The 19,605-nt window shown below is 43.8% G+C and overlaps 1 protein-coding gene across 1 annotated transcript in view; it reads right to left on the bottom strand.

Annotated features, from left to right (window-relative positions):
- The window catches only part of gbe1a (glucan (1,4-alpha-), branching enzyme 1a), a 148,024-nt gene that overhangs the window by 69,821 nt on the left and 58,598 nt on the right, over positions 1-19,605 (bottom strand). The window contains exons 6-7 of the mRNA XM_014129886.3: positions 10,519-10,609; positions 9,509-9,718 (exon numbers count right to left, since the gene is read on the bottom strand). Coding sequence (XP_013985361.3) covers positions 9,509-9,718; positions 10,519-10,609 — 301 coding nt within the window. The remainder of the gene's footprint in view (positions 1-9,508; positions 9,719-10,518; positions 10,610-19,605) is intronic.

Here is a 19,605-nt window from a genome sequence, read left to right as displayed (position 1 = left end):
TAGCCTCTCTGCTATAGTCCATTATCCAACTAGCCTCTCTGCCATATTCCATTATCCAACTAGCCTCTCTGCTATAGTCCATTATCCAACTAGCCTCTCTGCCATAGTCCATTATCCAACTAGCCTCTCTGCCATAGTCCATTATCCAACTAGCCTCTCTGCCATAGTCCACTATCCAACTAGCCTCTCTGCCATATTCCATTATCCAACTAGCCTCTCTGCTATAGTCCATTACCCAACTAGCCACTCTGCTATAGTGCATTATCCAACTAGCCTCTCTGCTATAGTCCATTATCCAACTAGCCTCTCTGCTATAGTCCATTATCCAACTAGCCTCTCTGCTATAGTCCATTATCCAACTAGCCACTCTGCTATAGTCCATTATCCAACTAGCCTCTCTGCTATAGTCCATTATCCAACTAGCCACTCTGCCATAGTCCATTATCCAACTAGCCTCTCTGCCATAGTCCATTATCCAACTAGCCACTCTGCCATAGTCCATTATCCAACTAGCCTCTCTGCCATAGTCCATTATCCAACTAGCCAACTAGCCTCTCTGCTATAGTCCATTATCCAACTAGCCAACTAGCCTCTCTGCTATAGTCCATTATCCAACTAGCCTCTCTGCTATAGTCCATTATCCAACTAGCCACTCTGCTATAGTCCATTATCCAACTAGCCTCTCTGCTACAGTCCATTATCCAACTAGCCTCTCTGCTATAGTCCATTATCCAACTAGCCACTCTGCCATAGTCCATTATCCAACTAGCCTCTCTGCCATAGTCCATTATCCAACTAGCCACTCTGCCATAGTCCATTATCCAACTAGCCTCTCTGCCATAGTCCATTATCCAACTAGCCCACTCTGCCATAGTCCATTATCCAACTAGCCTCTCTGCCATAGTCCATTATCCAACTAGCCAACTAGCCTCTCTGCCATAGTCCATTATCCAACTAGCCTCTCTGCCATAGTCCATTATCCAACGAGCCACTCTGCCATAGTCCATTATCCAACTAGCCACTCTGCCATAGTCCATTATCCAACTAGCCACTCTGCCATAGTCCATTATCCAACTAGCCACTCTGCCATAGTCCATTATCCAACTAGCCACTCTGCTATAGTCCATTATCCAACTAGCCACTCTGCTATAGTCCATTATCCAACTAGCCTCTCTGCTACAGTCCATTATCCAACTAGCCTCTCTGCTATAGTCCATTATCCAACTAGCCTCTCTGCCATAGTCCATTATCCAACTAGCCAACTAGCCTCTCTGCTATAGTCCATTATCCAACTAGCCTCTCTGCTATAGTCCATTATCCAACTAGCCTCTCTGCCATATTCCATTATCCAACTAGCCTCTCTGCTATAGTCCATTATACAACTAGCCTCTCTGCCATAGTCCATTATCCAACTAGCCTCTCTGCCATAGTCCATTATCCAACTAGCCTCTCTGCCATAGTCCATTATCCAACTAGCCTCTCTGCCATATTCCATTATCCAACTAGCCTCTCTGCTATAGTCCATTACCCAACTAGCCACTCTGCTATAGTGCATTATCCAACTAGCCTCTCTGCTATAGTCCATTATCCAACTAGCCTGTCTGCTATAGTCCATTATCCAACTAGCCTCTCTGCTATAGTCCATTATCCAACTAGCCACTCTGCTATAGTCCATTATCCAACTAGCCTCTCTGCTACAGTCCATTATCCAACTAGCCTCTCTGCCATAGTCCATTATCCAACTAGCCTCTCTGCCATAGTCCATTATCCAACTAGCCTCTCTGCCATAGTCCATTATCCAACTAGCCACTCTGCCATAGTCCATTATCCAACTAGCCTCTCTGCCATAGTCCATTATCCAACTAGCCTCTCTGCCATAGTCCATTATCCGACTAGCCACTCTGCTATAGTCCATTATCTAACTATAATCCATTATCTAACTATCGTCCATTATCTAACTATCGTCCATTATCTAACTATCGTCCATTATCTAACTATCGTCCATTATCTAACTATCGTCCATTATCTAACTATCGTCCATTATCTTACTATCGTCCATTATCTAACTATCGTCCATTATCTAACTATCGTCCATTATCTAACTATCGTCCATTATCTAACTATCGTCCATTATCTAACTATCGTCCATTATCTAACTATCGTCCATTATCTAACTATCGTCCATTATCTAACTATCGTCCATTATCTAACTATCGTCCATTATCTAACTATCGTCCATTATCTAACTATCGTCCATTATCTAACTATCGTCCATTATCTAACTATCGTCCATTATCTAACTATCGTCCATTATCTAACTATCGTCCATTATCTAACTATAGTCCATTATCTAACTATCGTCCATTATCTAACTATCGTCCATTATCTAACTATCGTCCATTATCTAACTATCGTCCATTATCTAACTATCGTCCATTATCTAACTATCGTCCATTATCTAACTATAGTCCATTATCTAACTATAGTCCATTATCTAACTATGCCAACCCGTCCATTATCTAACTATCGTCCATTATCTAACTATCGTCCATTATCTAACTATAGTCCATTATCTAACTATAGTCCATTATCTAACTATCGTCCATTATCTAACTATCGTCCATTATCTAACTATCGTCCATTATCTAACTATAATCGATACGCCCGTAACACGTCAACCACAGTGAGTTTAGTAGTTGTTCATTTCCTCTCGCTTTTCTTCTTCTTTCTGTGAAAGTGTAATTACCCAGTGGTGTACCAAGAGCTTTTGCTGTGTGTGTGTGTGTGTGTGTGTGTGTGTGTGTGTGTGTGTGTGTGTGTGTGTGTGTGTGTGTGTGTGTGATGGAAAAAAACCCACATGAATTTCACATGACAACATGTAAACGCAACATGTGATATAACATGAAACTAGACACGCATAAATGTGACGACACGGGGATGTAACGTTATAACATGTGATATAACATGAAACTAACGTGACAATATGTGAAAATAAAACTGCAAATTCGACCATTCACACGCGGAGGTGAATACATGTGAACAACTGACCTCACGTGTCTGTCTGTGCGTCGCCGGACTTGACAAAAGAGTGCAATCTCCACCACTATTTTAGATACACGTTAATCTGACTTTTCTGTCGTCATTGATTTTATGGACTGATTTCAGTAATTTGAGGGTTTTCTGTATAGTTCTCTAATATTATTCTGTTTATTGTTACTCCTGAATCACAAAGATAATAGATTGAGTGTAATTTGAAGTGCATAGTGTACATTTGACATTTTAGTCATTTTAGCAGACGCTCTTATCCAGAGCGACTTACAGTAGTGAAGGCATACATTTCATACATTTTTTTTCTTCTCCGTACTGGTCCCCCCGTAGGAATCGAACCCACAACCCTGGCGTTGCAAACACCATGCGTGTAAGAATACAGGTGAAATCAGTCATTGACACAGACATGGTGACGTAGCAGGAAGATCAGAACGCCGTGAACCAACAGGTTGTGAGTTCAAATCCCAGGTTAGAACAAGTTCAATAATAAATCACTGTATAAATAAAACACAATGTGGCCGTGAAAGTGTCGGATATGTCACAGTAGAAAGCATTTCGACAGCGTGACGGATCAGGTGACATCCTAACGACTCATTTTGGTTTGCAGAGCATCACCTGTGAAATATCATGTGAAAAATATCCGCACGTGAAACTTCGACACATGAAGTGTTCCCAAAACCACATGGTTTGACATGTGAGAGAAGGATTAAGAGAGAGGGTGAGTGACTGACTGAGAACAGAAGATATACACAGATGGTGAAAGAGAGGACACAGAGATTAGGTCAGAGAAAACAGGTATAGTGACTGACAGATCGAGAAAGACAAATGAGGAAGAACGTGAGAGAGAAGAGCGGAGGACAGAGGAACAAAGAGAACGTGAGAGAGAAGAAGAGCGGAGGACAGAGGAACAGAGAATGTGAGAGAGAAGAAGAGCGGAGGACAGAGGAACAGAGAGAAAGTGAGAGAGAAGAAGAGTGGAGGACAGAGGAACAGAGAAGAGCGGGACAGAGGAACAGAGAACATGAGAGAGAAGAAGAGTGGAGGACAGAGGAACAGAGAGAAAGTGAGAGAGAAGAAGAGTGGAGGACAGAGGAACAGAGAGAACGTGAGAGAGAAGAAGAGTGGAGGACAGAGGAACAGAGAAGAGCGGGACAGAGGAACAGAGAACATGAGAGAGAAGAAGAGTGGAGGACAGAGGAACAGAGAGAAAGTGAGAGAGAAGAAGAGTGGAGGACAGAGGAACAGAGAGAACGTGAGAGAGAAGAAGAGCGGAGGACAGAGGAACAGAGAATGTGAGAGAGAAGAAGAGCGGAGGACAGAGGAACAGAGAGAACGTGAGAGAGAAGAAGAGTGGAGGACAGAGGAACAGAGAGAACGTGAGAGAGAAGAAGAGTGGAGGACAGAGGAACAGAGAAGAGCGGGACAGAGGAACAGAGAACATGAGAGAGAAGAAGAGTGGAGGACAGAGGAACAGAGAGAAAGTGAGAGAGAAGAAGAGTGGAGGACAGAGGAACAGAGAGAACGTGAGAGAGAAGAAGAGTGGAGGACAGAGGAACAGAGAGAACGTGAGAGAGAAGAAGAGTGGAGGACAGAGGAACAAAGAGAATGTGAGAGAGAAGAAGAGCGGGACAGAGGAACAAAGAGAATGTGAGAGAGAAGAAGAGTGGAGGACAGAGGAACAGAGAATGTGAGAGTAATTGAAAGAGAAAGAAGGCGTCTTTCTGCTGTCTGAAGCTTTGTCGACTGAGGAGGACACTTTAAATGAGCCTGGTGCGCTCGCGCACACACACACACACACACACACACACACACACACACACACACACACACACACACGTGAAGGATGAAAGACCTCAAAGAGAAATCAATACATTAGAGCCACAAAGCCTAATAAACCACGCGCGCGCGCACACACACACACACACACACACACACACACACACACACACACACACACACACACACACACACACACACACACACGCGAGTGTATCCACCCATAATTGGTCCTAGACAAACAGCCAAAAGGAAAACAATAACAAAGGCTTCAAACAGAGAAAGGAAACGCCAATTAATTCAATCAAAACGGCTCCAGATAAGTGAATAAATAAATATTAAGCTAAATAGCAGCATAAATAAATACACACAGAGATAAAACATCAGAATACATAAAGCGTTTGAAACCCAGCGACTGGGTGATTGTTGTGTGGAAACGAATGGTTCAGAAGATGTGTGTGTGTCTGTCTGGGGGATTGTTGTGTGGTAATGAATGGTTCAGATGTGTGTGTGTGTGTCTGTCTGGGGGATTGTTGTGTGGTAATGAATGGTTCAGATGTGTGTGTGTGTGTCTGTCTGGGGGATTGTTGTGTGGTAATGAATGGTTCAGATGTGTGTGTGTGTGTCTGTCTGGGGGATTGTTGTGTGGTAATGAATGGTTCAGATGTATGTGTGTGCGTGTGTGTGTGTGTGTGTCTGTCTGGGGGATTGTTGTGTGGTAATGAATGGTTCAGATGTATGTGTGTGTGTGTCTGTCTGGGGGATTGTTGTGTGGTAATGAATGGTTCAGATGTGTGTGTGTGTGTCTGTCTGGGGGATTGTTGTGTGGTAATGAATGGTTCAGATGTATGTGTGTGCGTGTGTGTGTGTGTGTCTGTCTGGGGGATTGTTGTGGATCTAATGGTCCAGACACATCGTTTGGAACAAACAGGGATTTACATACTTAACCCTAAAAAAAACCCGCCAACATGGTTGATTTATTTACACATATTACAAACGTGGGCCAAAATAGTCTGTCCAATAGTGACTTCCATCTGCACCTTCTTTCACACATTTAGTCAAATTTGATGTTTCAAAAGTTTTCATGTTTTTTTTTCTCTCCCACCGATAGTTTTGATTCATTTCATTCATAGGCACGTGTTAGGAACAATTATTAATTCAAAAGTGTTGTGTTTCTGTGATATTCTTGAGGCTGAGATATTAGCGATTTAGCTAATATGACGTACCAGTACAACTTATAATAAAACAACACAGGTCAAAGATGCAAATATTTTAGTGATTGTATTTTCTTCTCTCTCAAAGCTTGGATGTGCATTGAAATGTTTAATGCGGTCTCCTCATAGAGAACAGTGTTGATTGGACTACCAGACTCTTTCGCACTGTCCTGTATGTCCGGTATGGGAATATAATTGAAACGGTATGGGAATATAATTGATATGGGCTCCGGTATGGGAATATAATTGATATGGGCTCCGGTATGGGAATATAATTGATACGGTATGGGAATATAATTGATACGGTATGGGAATATAATTGATACGGTATGGGAATATAATTGATACGGGCTCCGGTATGGGAATATAATTGATACGGGCTCCGGTATGGGAATATAATTGATACGGGCTCCGGTATGGGAATATAATTGATACGGGCTCCGGGTATGGGAATATAATTGATACGGGCTCCGGGTATGGGAATATAATTGATACGGGCTCCGGTATGGGAATATAATTGATACGGGGCTCCGGTATGGGAATATAATTGATACGGTATGGGAATATAATTGATACGGTATGGGAATATAATTGATACGGGGCTCCGGTATGGGAATATAATTGATACGGTAGGGGAATATAATTGATACGGGCTCCGGTATGGGAATATAATTGATATGGGCTCCGGTATGGGAATATAATTGATACGGTATGGGAATATAATTGATACGGTATGGGAATATAATTGATACGGGCTCCGGTATGGGAATATAATTGATACGGGGCTCCGGTATGGGAATATAATTGATACGGGGCTCTGGTATGGGAATATAATTGATACGGTATGGGAATATAATTGATACGGTATGGGAATATAATTGATACGGTATGGGAATATAATTGATACGGTATGGGAATATAATTGATACGGTATGGGAATATAATTGATACGGTATGGGAATATAATTGATACGGGGCTCCGGTATGGGAATATAATTGATACGGTACGGGAATATAATTGACACGGTATGGGAATATAATTGATACGGTATGGGAATATAATTGATACGGGGCTCCGGTATGGGAATATAATTGATATGGGCTCCGGTATGGGAATATAATTGATACGGTATGGGAATATAATTGATACGGTATGGGAATATAATTGATACGGGGCTCCGGTATGGGAATATAATTGATACGGTACGGGAATATAATTGATACGGTATGGGAATATAATTGATACGGTGCTCCGGTATGGGAATATAATTGATATGGGCTCCGGTATGGGAATATAATTGATACGGTATGGGAATATAATTGATACGGTATGGGAATATAATTGATACGGGCTCCGGTATGGGAATATAATTGATACGGTATGGGAATATAATTGATACGGTATGGGAATATAATTGATACGGGCTCCGGTATGGGAATATAATTGATACGGGGCTCCGGTATGGGAATATAATTGATACGGGCTCCGGTATGGGAATATAATTGATACGGTATGGGAATATAATTGATACGGTATGGGAATATAATTGATACGGTATGGGAATATAATTGATACGGGCTCCGGTATGGGAATATAATTGATATGGGGCTCCGGTATGGGAATATAATTGATATGGGGCTCAACTCAGTTCCAGTGGCATCTGAAAGATAAAAAAGACTCAACTTGGTAGAAGCTAAATATGTATTACATATATATATATATATATATTATTTTTTAAACATTTGTTTAGGTATAGTGGTTGCCACTTCATAAGTAGTTTCTTAACAAAGTCCTAACATTTCTGATGGATCAAAAAATGTTGGACCACTTGGGGGTCAAAATGTACCTGCGTTGGTGCCTTTAGGGTTAAATGATTGACCGTCCAACACAGAGACGCACAGACTAGAGTTCTATTCATAATGAACACAGAAACACACAGACTAGAGTTCTATTTATAATGATTGACCGTCCAACACAGAGACGCACAGACTAGAGTTCTATTCATAATGATTGACCGTCCAACACAGAGACGCACAGACTAGAGTTCTATTTATAATGATTGACCGTCCAACACAGAGACGCACAGACTAGAGTTCTATTCATAATGATTGACCTTCCAACACAGAGACGCACAGACTAGAGTTCTATTCATAATGATTGACCGTCCAACACAGAGACGCACAGACTAGAGTTCTATTCATAATGATTGACCGTCCAACACAGAGACGCACAGACTAGAGTTCTATTTATAATGAACACAGAGACGCACAGACTAGAGTTCTATTTATAATGAACACAGAAACACACAGACTAGAGTTCTATTTATAATGAACACAGAAACACACAGACTAGAGTTCTATTTATAATGAACACAGAAACACAGACTAGAGTTCTATTTATAATGAACACAGAAACACAGACTAGAGTTCTATTTATCATGAACACAGAAACACACAGACTAGAGTTCTATTTATAATGATTGACCGTCCAACACAGAGACGCACAGACTAGAGTTCTATTTATAATGAACACAGAAACTCACAGACTAGAGTTCTATTTATAATGAACACAGAGACACACAGACTAGAGTTCTATTTATAATGATTGACCGTCCAACACAGAGACACACAGACTAGAGTTCTATTCATAATGATTGACCGTCCAACACAGAGACGCACAGACTAGAGTTCTATTCATAATGATTGACCGTCCAACACAGAGACGCACAGACTAGAGTTCTATTTATAATGAACACAGAAACACACAGACTAGAGTTCTATTTATAATGAACACATAGACACACAGACTAGAGTTCTATTCATAATGATTGACCGTCCAACACAGAGACGCACAGACTAGAGTTCTATTTATAATGAACACAGAAACACACAGACTAGAGTTCTATTTATAATGAACACAGAAACACACAGACTAGAGTTCTATTTATAATGAACACAGAGACACACAGACTAGAGTTATATTTATAATGAACACAGAAACACACAGACTAGAGTTCTATTCATAATGAACACAGAAACACACAGACTAGAGTTCTATTTATAATGAACACAGAAACACACAGACTAGAGTTCTATTTATAATGAACACAGAGACACACAGACTAGAGTTCTATTTATAATGAACACAGAAACACAGACTAGAGTTCTATTTATAATGAACACAGAAACACACAGACTAGAGTTCTATTTATAATGAACACAGAAACACAGACTAGAGTTCTATTTATAATGAACACAGAAACACACAGACTAGAGTTCTATTCATAATGAACACAGAAACACACAGACTAGAGTTCTATTTATAATGATTGACCGTCCAACACGTCTTTGTGAGTTTGGGGCCATGGTCTGGGTTTGGAGCAAGGTTAGCTTGAGTTAGGACACACTTTGTGTTAAGAGTGTGTACGTGACTTTGTGTTAAGAGTGTGTACGTGCGTGCGTGTCCGTACCTCTGGTAGTTGAAGAGACGTGAGCCCCACTGTGGATGTTGTCCCCTAGCCCCAGAGTGGAAGAAGCAGGACTCTGTCCCGTCAAACTTATTCAGCCCATCAGCCGTGTTACTGGAGGCGTGGCTATGGACAACATCCAATAGGACGGTGATCCCCAAAGAGTGGGCGGTGTCCACCAACCTCTTCAGGTCCTCAGGGGTGCCGAACCGACTGGAGGGAGAGGGGGGAGAGGAAGAGGGAGGCACGGATGGGGGACAGGGGTAAACATTAGTAAAGAAAAATATTGTTTTGTAGAAAGCATCTTAAGATCATGGAGACAGAAAGTCGTGTGTACAGGACACGCATGGTACGAATAGTCCAATAAAACGCTTACTAGCAGGTTCCTTCTCCACAATGAAACAACATTAAGAATAAAATACAAACTTACAGTAAATGGCAGAAGAACAGAACAAACATCTTAGGAAGGAAAGAGAGACAAAACATATATTTCTAATTCTACAGTTCTATAGCTCTAGCATAAAGAACTCAGCCCTGCTTTGACCAGGAAATCAATTCTCCTCCCGCTGCACAGGGGACTCGTGCCGCCAGCTGCACAGGGGACTCGTGCCGCCAGCTGCACAGGGGACTCGTGCCGCCAGCTGCACAGGGGACTCGTGCCGCCAGCTGCACAGGGGACTCGTGCCGCCAGCTGCACAGGGGACTCGTGCCGCCAGCTACACAGGGGACTCGTGCCGCCAGCTACACAGGGGACTCGTGCCGCCAGCTACACAGGGGACTCGTGACTCGTGCCGCCAGCTACACAGGGGACTCGTGACTCGTGCCGCCAGCTACACAGGGGACCCGTGACTCGTGCCGCTACACAGGGGACTCGTGCCGCTACACAGGGGACTCGTGCCGCTACACAGGGGACATGTGTGTGTGGCATGTGTGCGTATGTGACTAAGGCTGTGCGTATGTTACCTGGAGGTTGTGTGTGTGTTACCTGGAGGTTGTGTGTGTGTGTGTGTTACCTGGAGGCAGCAAAGAAGTTGGTGACCTGGTATCCAAAGCTTCCATAGTACGCATGCTCCATGATGGCCATCAACTGGACACAGTTATAACCTGCCAAAGACATTATAACCAGTTATAACCTGCCAAAGACATTATAACCAGTTATAACCTGCCAAAGACATTCTAACCTGTTATAACCTGACAGACATTATAACCGGTTATAACCTGACAGACATTATAACCGGTTATAACCTGACATTGACATTATAACCTGACATAGACGTTATAACCTGACATAGACGTTATAACCAGTTATAACCTGACAGACAAGCAGTTATAACCTGACAAAGCCAATTATAACCTGTTATAATTCAGATGTAAATTGAATGGAGAAGGTGTATTGTGGGTATTCACAGCGTGTTTCTAGATGAAATACCTCCCTACTCTCCACTGTAAAGGAGTTGAACAGCACAACAGTTGTGGGAATTAGACAGGGCTGAGATAAGAGGCTAAACAGAGATAGTGTTTCCAAGTGTTGCAGCATGGCCATCTTTACCCCTGCAGCGCTCACACAGATAGGAGAGAGAGGGGAAGGCTGAAGAAGAAAGGAGGAGAGAGAGAAAGAGAGAGAGAGGATGCATCCCTTTCTGACATTTATTCGTCCGAGGGTGGACTCCCTACCAAGTTCCTGGGGGCTTAGCTGTGCTCCAACTCCATGTGTGTGTGCACGCTCTGTATGGGGTCGTCTAAGACCCTGCTGTGAGCTCCCCTAACAGGTCAACACTACCAGAGCTTAGCTCACATCAGCGTGAGAGACAGAGAGCGAGAGACAGACAGAGACAGACAGACAGACAGACAGACGGAGAGAGAGAGACAGAGAGAGAGAGAGAGACAGAGACAGACAGTCAGAGACAGACAGACAGAGAGACAGACAGAGAGACAGACAGAGAGACAAACAGAGACAGAGAGACAGACAGACACAGACAGACAGACAGAAGACAGAGAGACAGAGAGAGAGAGAAAGACAGACAGAGACAGAGAAAGACAGACAGACAGAGAGCGTTTTAGTTTTTTTATACTCAAGTATTAACACAAAATGGCACACCGCCTTTTCAGAAATTAAACAACAAACATGTAATTCTTATATAAAACATGTTTTTTTAATAAAAAAAAACCCATCTTATTTCATCAACAATAAATAGTTTCCCTCCACAAAACATACCGCTCCTTCGTAAGCCCACTTCTCCTCAAACAATGGGAGGTCTTTTACAGCAGAGAAAAACTCTAAATCCCCTTTTATTGTTGCTTTTACTAATCCTTTAAAAGCACATCTTACATCCTTACCATATCCTGTCTATCTTATTCTTCCTACTCAGAAGAAATTATGTTTTAGCTTGTCCCAAAATAAAACGGAACAGTTGACATTTTCTTTTCTGTTGTTTACTGTATTGAAATAGCAAAAATAAAACCAGTGTTATTGAAAATCTCCCCTACAGCTGTAAACAAAAAGACTAGTATTTCAAAGAGAGGTTTTTTCCTCTCACACCCCCTAAAAAACAGTGAAAAATTGTTTCTCTTATATTACAAAAAGGACATCCATCTCCAACATCTGAGTTAATAACAGAAACAAAAGCTTTTTAACTGAAATTATGTCATGTAACACCCTCCACTACATTTAAGTCATTCAGCGACTTACTAATTGGTGCATTCACCTTATGATATCCAGTGGAACAACCACTTTACAATAGTACATCTATATCTTTTTTTTTTTGGGGGGGGGGGGGGGGGTTAGAAGGATTACTTTATCCTATCCCAGGTATTCCTTAAAGAGGTGGGGTTTCAGGTGTCTCCGGAAGGTGGTGATTGACTCCGCTGTCCTGGCGTCGTGAGGGAGCTTGTTCCACCATTACATATCACCAGTCCCCTTTTGTAACGGTGGCTTGTACAGTGCTCTCCATGCTGGCTTTACCTTGTCATCAAGGCCCAGTTTTACCCTCCAAGAGTGTCTTTTCTATTTATCTTTATTTAAAAACCTTGACACACCCCCTATAAAACTCCTTCCCATTCACCTCATCCAAACCCAGCTCTTCCATCCCTCTCAAATCCAGTACTAAAGCCTTTCTGTCTGACTCTGGGATATTGGGTGGAATCCTTAGTCTGGGAAATGGGGCGTCTTCATCCGATGCCTTTTTGTAGTAACTCTTGAGCAGAATTCACTCTTCTACTGACAGAGCCTTCCTTGCAACTTCCCAGCAGTTGTCCGACAATCCTTTCCGACGTCACCCCCAAATGTTCAGGCACCCATCCGTTAACGTGGGCCCAGTCATGTCCATTAACTTCCTTGGGGTGATGATTTTCGCCCTTCAGCAGCATCTTGGAGAAATGTGGAAGAGCTTCAGTTGTACAGTCCAGTCTTGCCCCAATACACCAGAGGTTCCTCCAGCAGCCAATGCAACAGAGACTCAGCCTTAGTTTGTCTGAACACCTTCATTATACTCCAAACCCTAAGAAGGCCTATGTAAAACGGAAGTACTCCATCCCTACAAATCTGGCTACTATCAACTGAAAATAAAGCCTTCTTTAAATCTAATCCCCCCAACCTTCTGTAATACCAGACCTGCCACCCCTCTCCACACCACATTTTCCGGTCCATAAAGCAACCTTTGAATAAATTGAAACCCGGAAAAGCAGCAGCCCTACTAGCAAGATCTACAAGACCTTGTCCCCCCCCCCCCTCCTCTTTTGACAAATGCAAAACACTTTCTGGAACCCAATGATATTTATCCCCAAATAAATCTACAGTAATTGCCTGTATCTTGGCCAGAAAGTCAGACGGTGGCTCTTAACATGAAAACTGATGCCACAGTGCAGAGGCACCCACATTGTTAACAATAATAGGGCACCCCCTATAGGACAAACGACGTACTTCCACCATTACAACCATTTTTCTCCCCCCCCCCCCCATTGTCCCCTCATCCCCTAGGTACACTCCCATACATCAACCCTCCCTTATACCATTCTAACCCCCCTGGCAAAGCCATGATCCCTCCAGACCATTTCCCAATCTGTAAAGCACAATCTTTTTCGCCCCCTATTTACCTTTGAGAGGATATTCCCTTTAAGCGATCAATCATGAGACTCAAAATATCCACCTCCGCTTGATTTTCACTAACGACATCATCAGCATATGCTGAGAGACCAATAAGAGCAATATCCTCTGAAAGGTTCATCCCTTCTAATGTTATTTAGTAGTGGCTCTATAACAAATGGCATACAACATTCCTGACAACGAACACCCCTGCCTAATACCTCTACACACTTTAAAAAAAGGAGCACTCAAGCCACCGTTAACTTTCAATACACGTTCAATGTCACCATATATCACCGTGATCATGGCAGTAAAACCAGAGCTGAAACCAAACGCCTCCAAAGTGGTCCCATAAGTATTGATGTTCAACTCTGTCAAATGCCTTTTTCCTGATCAAAGTGACATTAGACCAGCATCCAAACCCAAATGCCCGAGAGACATCCCAAAAAAATCCAGAATCAGGGAAATGTTATCCCCGATCTGCCTGCCGGGAACACAGTAGGACTGGTCCTTGTGTATGATTTGCCCCATCACCTCCCTCAGCCCGTTGGACAAAGCCTTTGACAGGATCTTATAATCAGTGCACAAAAAAGCCACCGGCCTCCAGTTCTTCACCTCCCTAGAGTCACCCTTTTTGTTGGCAGTAGGGTGAGGACAACCCTTCTGCAGCTTAGCGGTAGTAACCCTCCGGTTAAACTATCGTTAACTACTGCTAACTAATCCTCTCCCAACATAGCCCAAAAAGAGCTCAGCATAAAACTCTACTGTCCTCTTTCTAATTCCACTTGGGCTCCTGTCCAACAGCTGATTTGAGGCAATTAATAATTCTTATTTGTCCATTCTTTTTCTCTAAACCAAAGAAAAAATGTGGATGAGGCATCCATTTCTGAGATTCCCTGAAACTTACTTCTCACCAATACCCCCTGTGCTCTGATACCCAGCAGGTCTGCCAATACCCCCTGTGCTCTGATACCCAGCAGGTCGATCTCCTGTGGTCTAAACTAACGTCAGGAGTTCCACTATTTCAGACTCTAGGGAGGTTCATTGATCTGGTGATATCTCTGGTGACGTTCATGGTGTATTGATTACAGAATTGTTGAATCTGGATGTTTCCTATATCCATCCCACCGCTGTTGAAGAGATAGAAAACTGTCCTCTTCAGACCTCCACCTCTCCCAGAAAAAAAACTAAAAACATTTCCTGAAGTGATCATCACTCAATAACATTTATATTAAAATGCAAGTATGCACTCGTGGGTTTTACAGCGTGTTAATGTACACCTCCTCTTATGTCATTAAACAATGATCAGAAAATCCCACTGGGTTTATCACACTTGATTTACAGACCTGAGAGATTTTATTGTTTTGAGCATCAATCTATCTAACATGGACAGAGAGATGGTGTTCTCGCTCACTTGGGCCCCATGTGTATTGTCATCTCGTGCCTCCATATTGGCTCCGCCAAATATCACAGGTCAAGAAGGCGTTTCAAAAAAAAAAAAAATCTAATAAAAAGTCCTTGGAGTCTATATGAGTTTCTTTGTGATCTCTCTGTAACTTTCAGTAACCTCCCCTTAACTACCTCTTCAACCTCATATGACAAAGGCAAAAGTCTTTTTTTCAGAACAGGATAGGCACACGCCCACTTTAAGTGAGGACACTCCACTGCCCCCCCCTCACTCCACCGCCCCTCCCCTCCACAGCCCCCCCTCTCCACTCCACAGCCCCCCTCTCCACTCCACAGCCCCCCCTCCACTCCACAGCCCCCCACTGCCCCCCCTCCACTGCCCCCCCTCCACTCCACTGCCCTCCACTCCACTGCCCCCCCCTCCACTCCACTGCCCCCCCCTCCACTCCACTGCCCCGCCCCCCCTCCACTGCCCCCCCTCCACTCCACTGCCCCGCCCCCCCCCTCCACTGCCCCCCCCTCCACTCCCCTCCACTGCCCCCCCTCCCCTCCACTCCACTGCCCCCCTCCCTCCACTCCACTGCCCCCCCTCCACTCCACTGCCCCTCCACTCCACTCCCCTCCACTGCCCCCCCTCCACTCCACTGCCCCCCCCTCCACTCCACTGCCCCGCCCCCCCTCCACTCCACTGCCCCCCCTCCACTCCACTCCACTTCCCCGCCCCCCCCCTCCACTCCCATGACCCCCCCCTCCACTCCACTGCCCCCCCCTCCACTCCAATCCCCTCCACTGCCCCCCCTCCCCTCCACTCCACTCCCGCCCCCCCTCCACTCCACTGCCCCCCCCTCCACTCCACTCCTCTCCACTGCCTCCCCTCCACTCCACTGCCCCCCCTCCACTGCCCCCCTCCACTCCACTGCCCCTCCTCCACTCCACTCCCCTCCACTGCCCCCCCTCCACTCCGCCCCCGCCCCCCTCCACTCCACTGCCCCGCCCCCCCCTCCACTGCCCTCCACTGTCCCCCCTCCACTCCCCTCCACTGCCCCCCCTCCCCTCCACTGCCCCGCCCCCCCCCCCCTCCACTCCACTGCCCCCCCTCCACTCCCCTGACCCCCCCCCCCCTCCACTCCACTGCCCCCCCCTCCACTCCACTGCCCCCCCCCTCCACTCCACTGCCCCCCCCCCCTCCACTCCACACTACTCCTGTTGGACAACTTAATGTTCCATATTACTATGCGTTTCTTGAAGAAAACATATCACTTCCCTTTCCCTTTATTAACTCATACACTACGGCTTCTGTTTTTAAACGTCTCTCACCATCATTTACATTTAAAGAAGAAATCTTAAAATTGCTCGTGGCTGGAAAAAAAAAATGACAGCAAGAGACAGAAAACACATTTCTTTACAGAGTGAAGGCTGCAACTGAACTCTTTCATTTCCTTCAGAAATTAAAAATCACTTGTCACTCTCGTGACCACTTTCTTGAGTCGAGTGATTTCAGGGCTTGTTAAACCTACCCCCGTTATTTTTGACATCAGAAACTTTGCTGATTCAATAAACAATTCACTTTCAGGAGAAAAAAAATCTGTTAAATTATAATCCTGCAAATATATATTTCTCCCCTTTTGTCAAATTCAGAAATTGTACCTTCTCAATCCCATACCTCCCTTCCATCCCATTTCTCTCACTATTTTGTTGCGACGCATCAGATGCCTCACTATCGCTGTCGTCCCCAGAAGAAAACTCCCCCACCTCTACTTCCTGTTTATCCTCAACGGATTAATCATTCTCTACTTCCTGTTTATCCTCAACGGATTAATCCATCTCTACTTCCTGTTTATCCTCAACGGATTAATCAATCTCTACTTCCTGTTTATCCTCAACGGATTAATCCATCTCTACTTCCTGTTTATCCTCAACGGATTAATCCATCTCTACTTCCTGTTTATCCTCAACGGATTAATCCATCTCTACCTTCCTCTTGGAATTAGAACCTTCATCACCCCTTAAATTCTTCCTCTTACTCCTCGGTACTTTGAAAACAGCTGCTTCATTTTCCATTGTTTCAATCTCCTCTTGAACTCCCAGTTTCATTTTCCATCACCCCCCCTCAACTGCTTTCCTTTCCTACTTTTTCCCACCACATCTGCCCACCTTCTCCCTTCCCCTGAACCTGGTTTAGTCCTGTTCATCCCTTCTCAGTGGTGCTTTAGCGTGAGAGCTGCTACCATTCCCTGGACAATAACGCACCAAATCTCTTCCACAGCCAAAGCATTTCATTGATTCAGTGGAAGAGTAGAACACATAATCAAACCCGTCAATCTTAAAAAACTGAACGCTCTAATTCAGTTCGTCAGCATCCTTCTTTAAAATCATGTGCACTGGGTCTCCTATGAGACACGACCATGTTTCAGCAAAGGAGATTTGCATCCAATTACTGTAGAAACAAGGTTGTCCATGATGAGATAAACTCTCGCTTCAATACTTCATCTCTAACAAATGCAAGTATAACTTTCTACGCCGGATTCATAAGAGGAACTACTGAAGTCTGTGTCTCCCAGCAACACAACACTACTCTCATCGATGACACCAGAGGCCTTGTTGATCTCCGCACCAGACAGGAAGCTCTTGCCAGCATACTTGGGGTCCAACATGTACGCTGCGGCGTGTATGGGCTTCAGGCAGAAGTCTTCACATTTTTTGATGTATTTCAGAACTGCAGTTTCCTCTGCTTGGAGCAATAGTGAAGTGGGCAGGGCAGGACGGATTTATTCTCTTACATCTGCAAGCAGAGTCTGAAAATCAGACAGGATGGCATTATCTCCCTCAATCCGTGCAATGGCTACTGCTATAGGTTTCAGGAGTTTCAGGCTGCTTACCACTCTCTCCCAAAATACATCATCCAGGAGGATCCTCTTGATGGGGCTGTCCATATCGGCAGACTGTGATATGGCCATTTCTTGGAGAGACTCCTTCCCCTCCAGGAGACTGTCAAACACGACGACACCACCCCAACAGGTGTTGCTAGGCAGCTTCAATGTGGTGCTCTTATTCTTCTCACTTTGCTTGGTGAGGTAGATTGCTGCTATAACTTGATGAGCCTTCACATACCTAACCATTTCCTTGGCTCTCTTGTAGAGTGTATCCATTGTTTTCAGTGCCATGATGTCCTTGAGGAGCAGATTCAATGCATGAGCAGCACAGCCAATGGGTGTGATGTGAGGGTAGGACTCCTCCACTTTAGACCAAGCAGCCTTCATGTTCGCAGCATTGTCTGTCACCAGTGCAAATACATTCTGTGGTCCAAGGTCATTGATGACTGCCCTCAGCTCATCTGCAATGTAGAGACCGGTGTGTCTGTTGTCCCTTGTGTCTGTGCTCTTGTAGAATACTGGTTGAGGGGTGGACATGATGTAGTTAATTATTCCTTGCACATGAACATTCGACCACCAATCATAGATGATTGCAATACAATCTGCTTCCTCTGATTTTGCTTGATCTTCACTTGAACTCTGTTGAACTCTGCATCCAGTAAATGAGTAGATAAAGCATGTCTGGTTGGAGGGGTGAATGCTGGGCGAAGAACATTCAGAAATCTCTTCCAATACACATTGCCTGTGAACATCAGAGGTGAACCAGTTGCATACACAGCTCGAGCAAGACATTCATCAGCATTTCTCTGACTACGTTCCTCCATTGAGTCAAAGAAACTTCTGATTCCAGGAGGACCATGAGCTGTTGCTATCGATAAGGTGTCTGACTCATCATTTTCACCTCCAATAGAAGTAGAGGGACTTTGTCAGAGGTTGCTTGTTGTGAGCGCTGAGGGAACTTTATGCACTTGGCCAGATGATTCTGCATCTTTGTTGCATTCTTCACATAGGATTTGGCACAGTATTTGCAAATGTACACAGCTTTTCCTTCTACATTAGCTGCTGTGAAATGTCTCCACACATCAGATAGTGCCCGTGGCATTTTCCTGTAAAGATTTGAAAACACTGAGTAAAAAAAAATAAATATATATATATATATATACACACAATTCCATGTACAGATAAATATTTAAGCAGTTAGATTAAACAACTCCTTTGTAAGATAAATGTTTTTAAATGAAACATGTATGGAAGCAGGTGAATTAACACTCCTCAGTTAGCAGGCTCAACCATACTAAAACACACATGGTAGCAAAAACTAACTAGCAGAAATTGTTAACAAGTTAGAAATTATTTAAAACACACTTTACTGTAGGCTACTATTTACTACTTAACAAAAAAAAATAATGTATGTCATATAAAATAAATTCACCCCACCCAGTACTGTAATCAAAACTTACCAGAAAGCATGTGGTCCTTGGCTCAGACAGTGTAGTAGTGTGGGCTCAATAGCGTCTCATTAGTGTGCCAGATCTTGAGAATCAGCTGTACATGTGATGGAAGAATGGACTGTGCATACAGAGGGTTGTAATTCCATTGAATTGTGGATAGTTTAACCAAAATATGACACAAGACCTAGAATTGCCTTATGTGTAATCCCACAAAAAAGGTTCACTGTTTTTTTAAATGAATTTAAGCAAAAAATTCCCCAAATTCCAGGGCTTAACTTCCCATGTAAA

This window comes from Salmo salar, chromosome 11 (assembly GCF_965601325.2).
Source record: "Salmo salar chromosome 11, fSalSal1, whole genome shotgun sequence".
NCBI classification, from domain to species: domain Eukaryota; kingdom Metazoa; phylum Chordata; class Actinopteri; order Salmoniformes; family Salmonidae; genus Salmo; species Salmo salar.
Note: the sequence above shows the minus strand (reverse complement) of the source record. Positions and strands in the feature narration are given on the sequence as shown.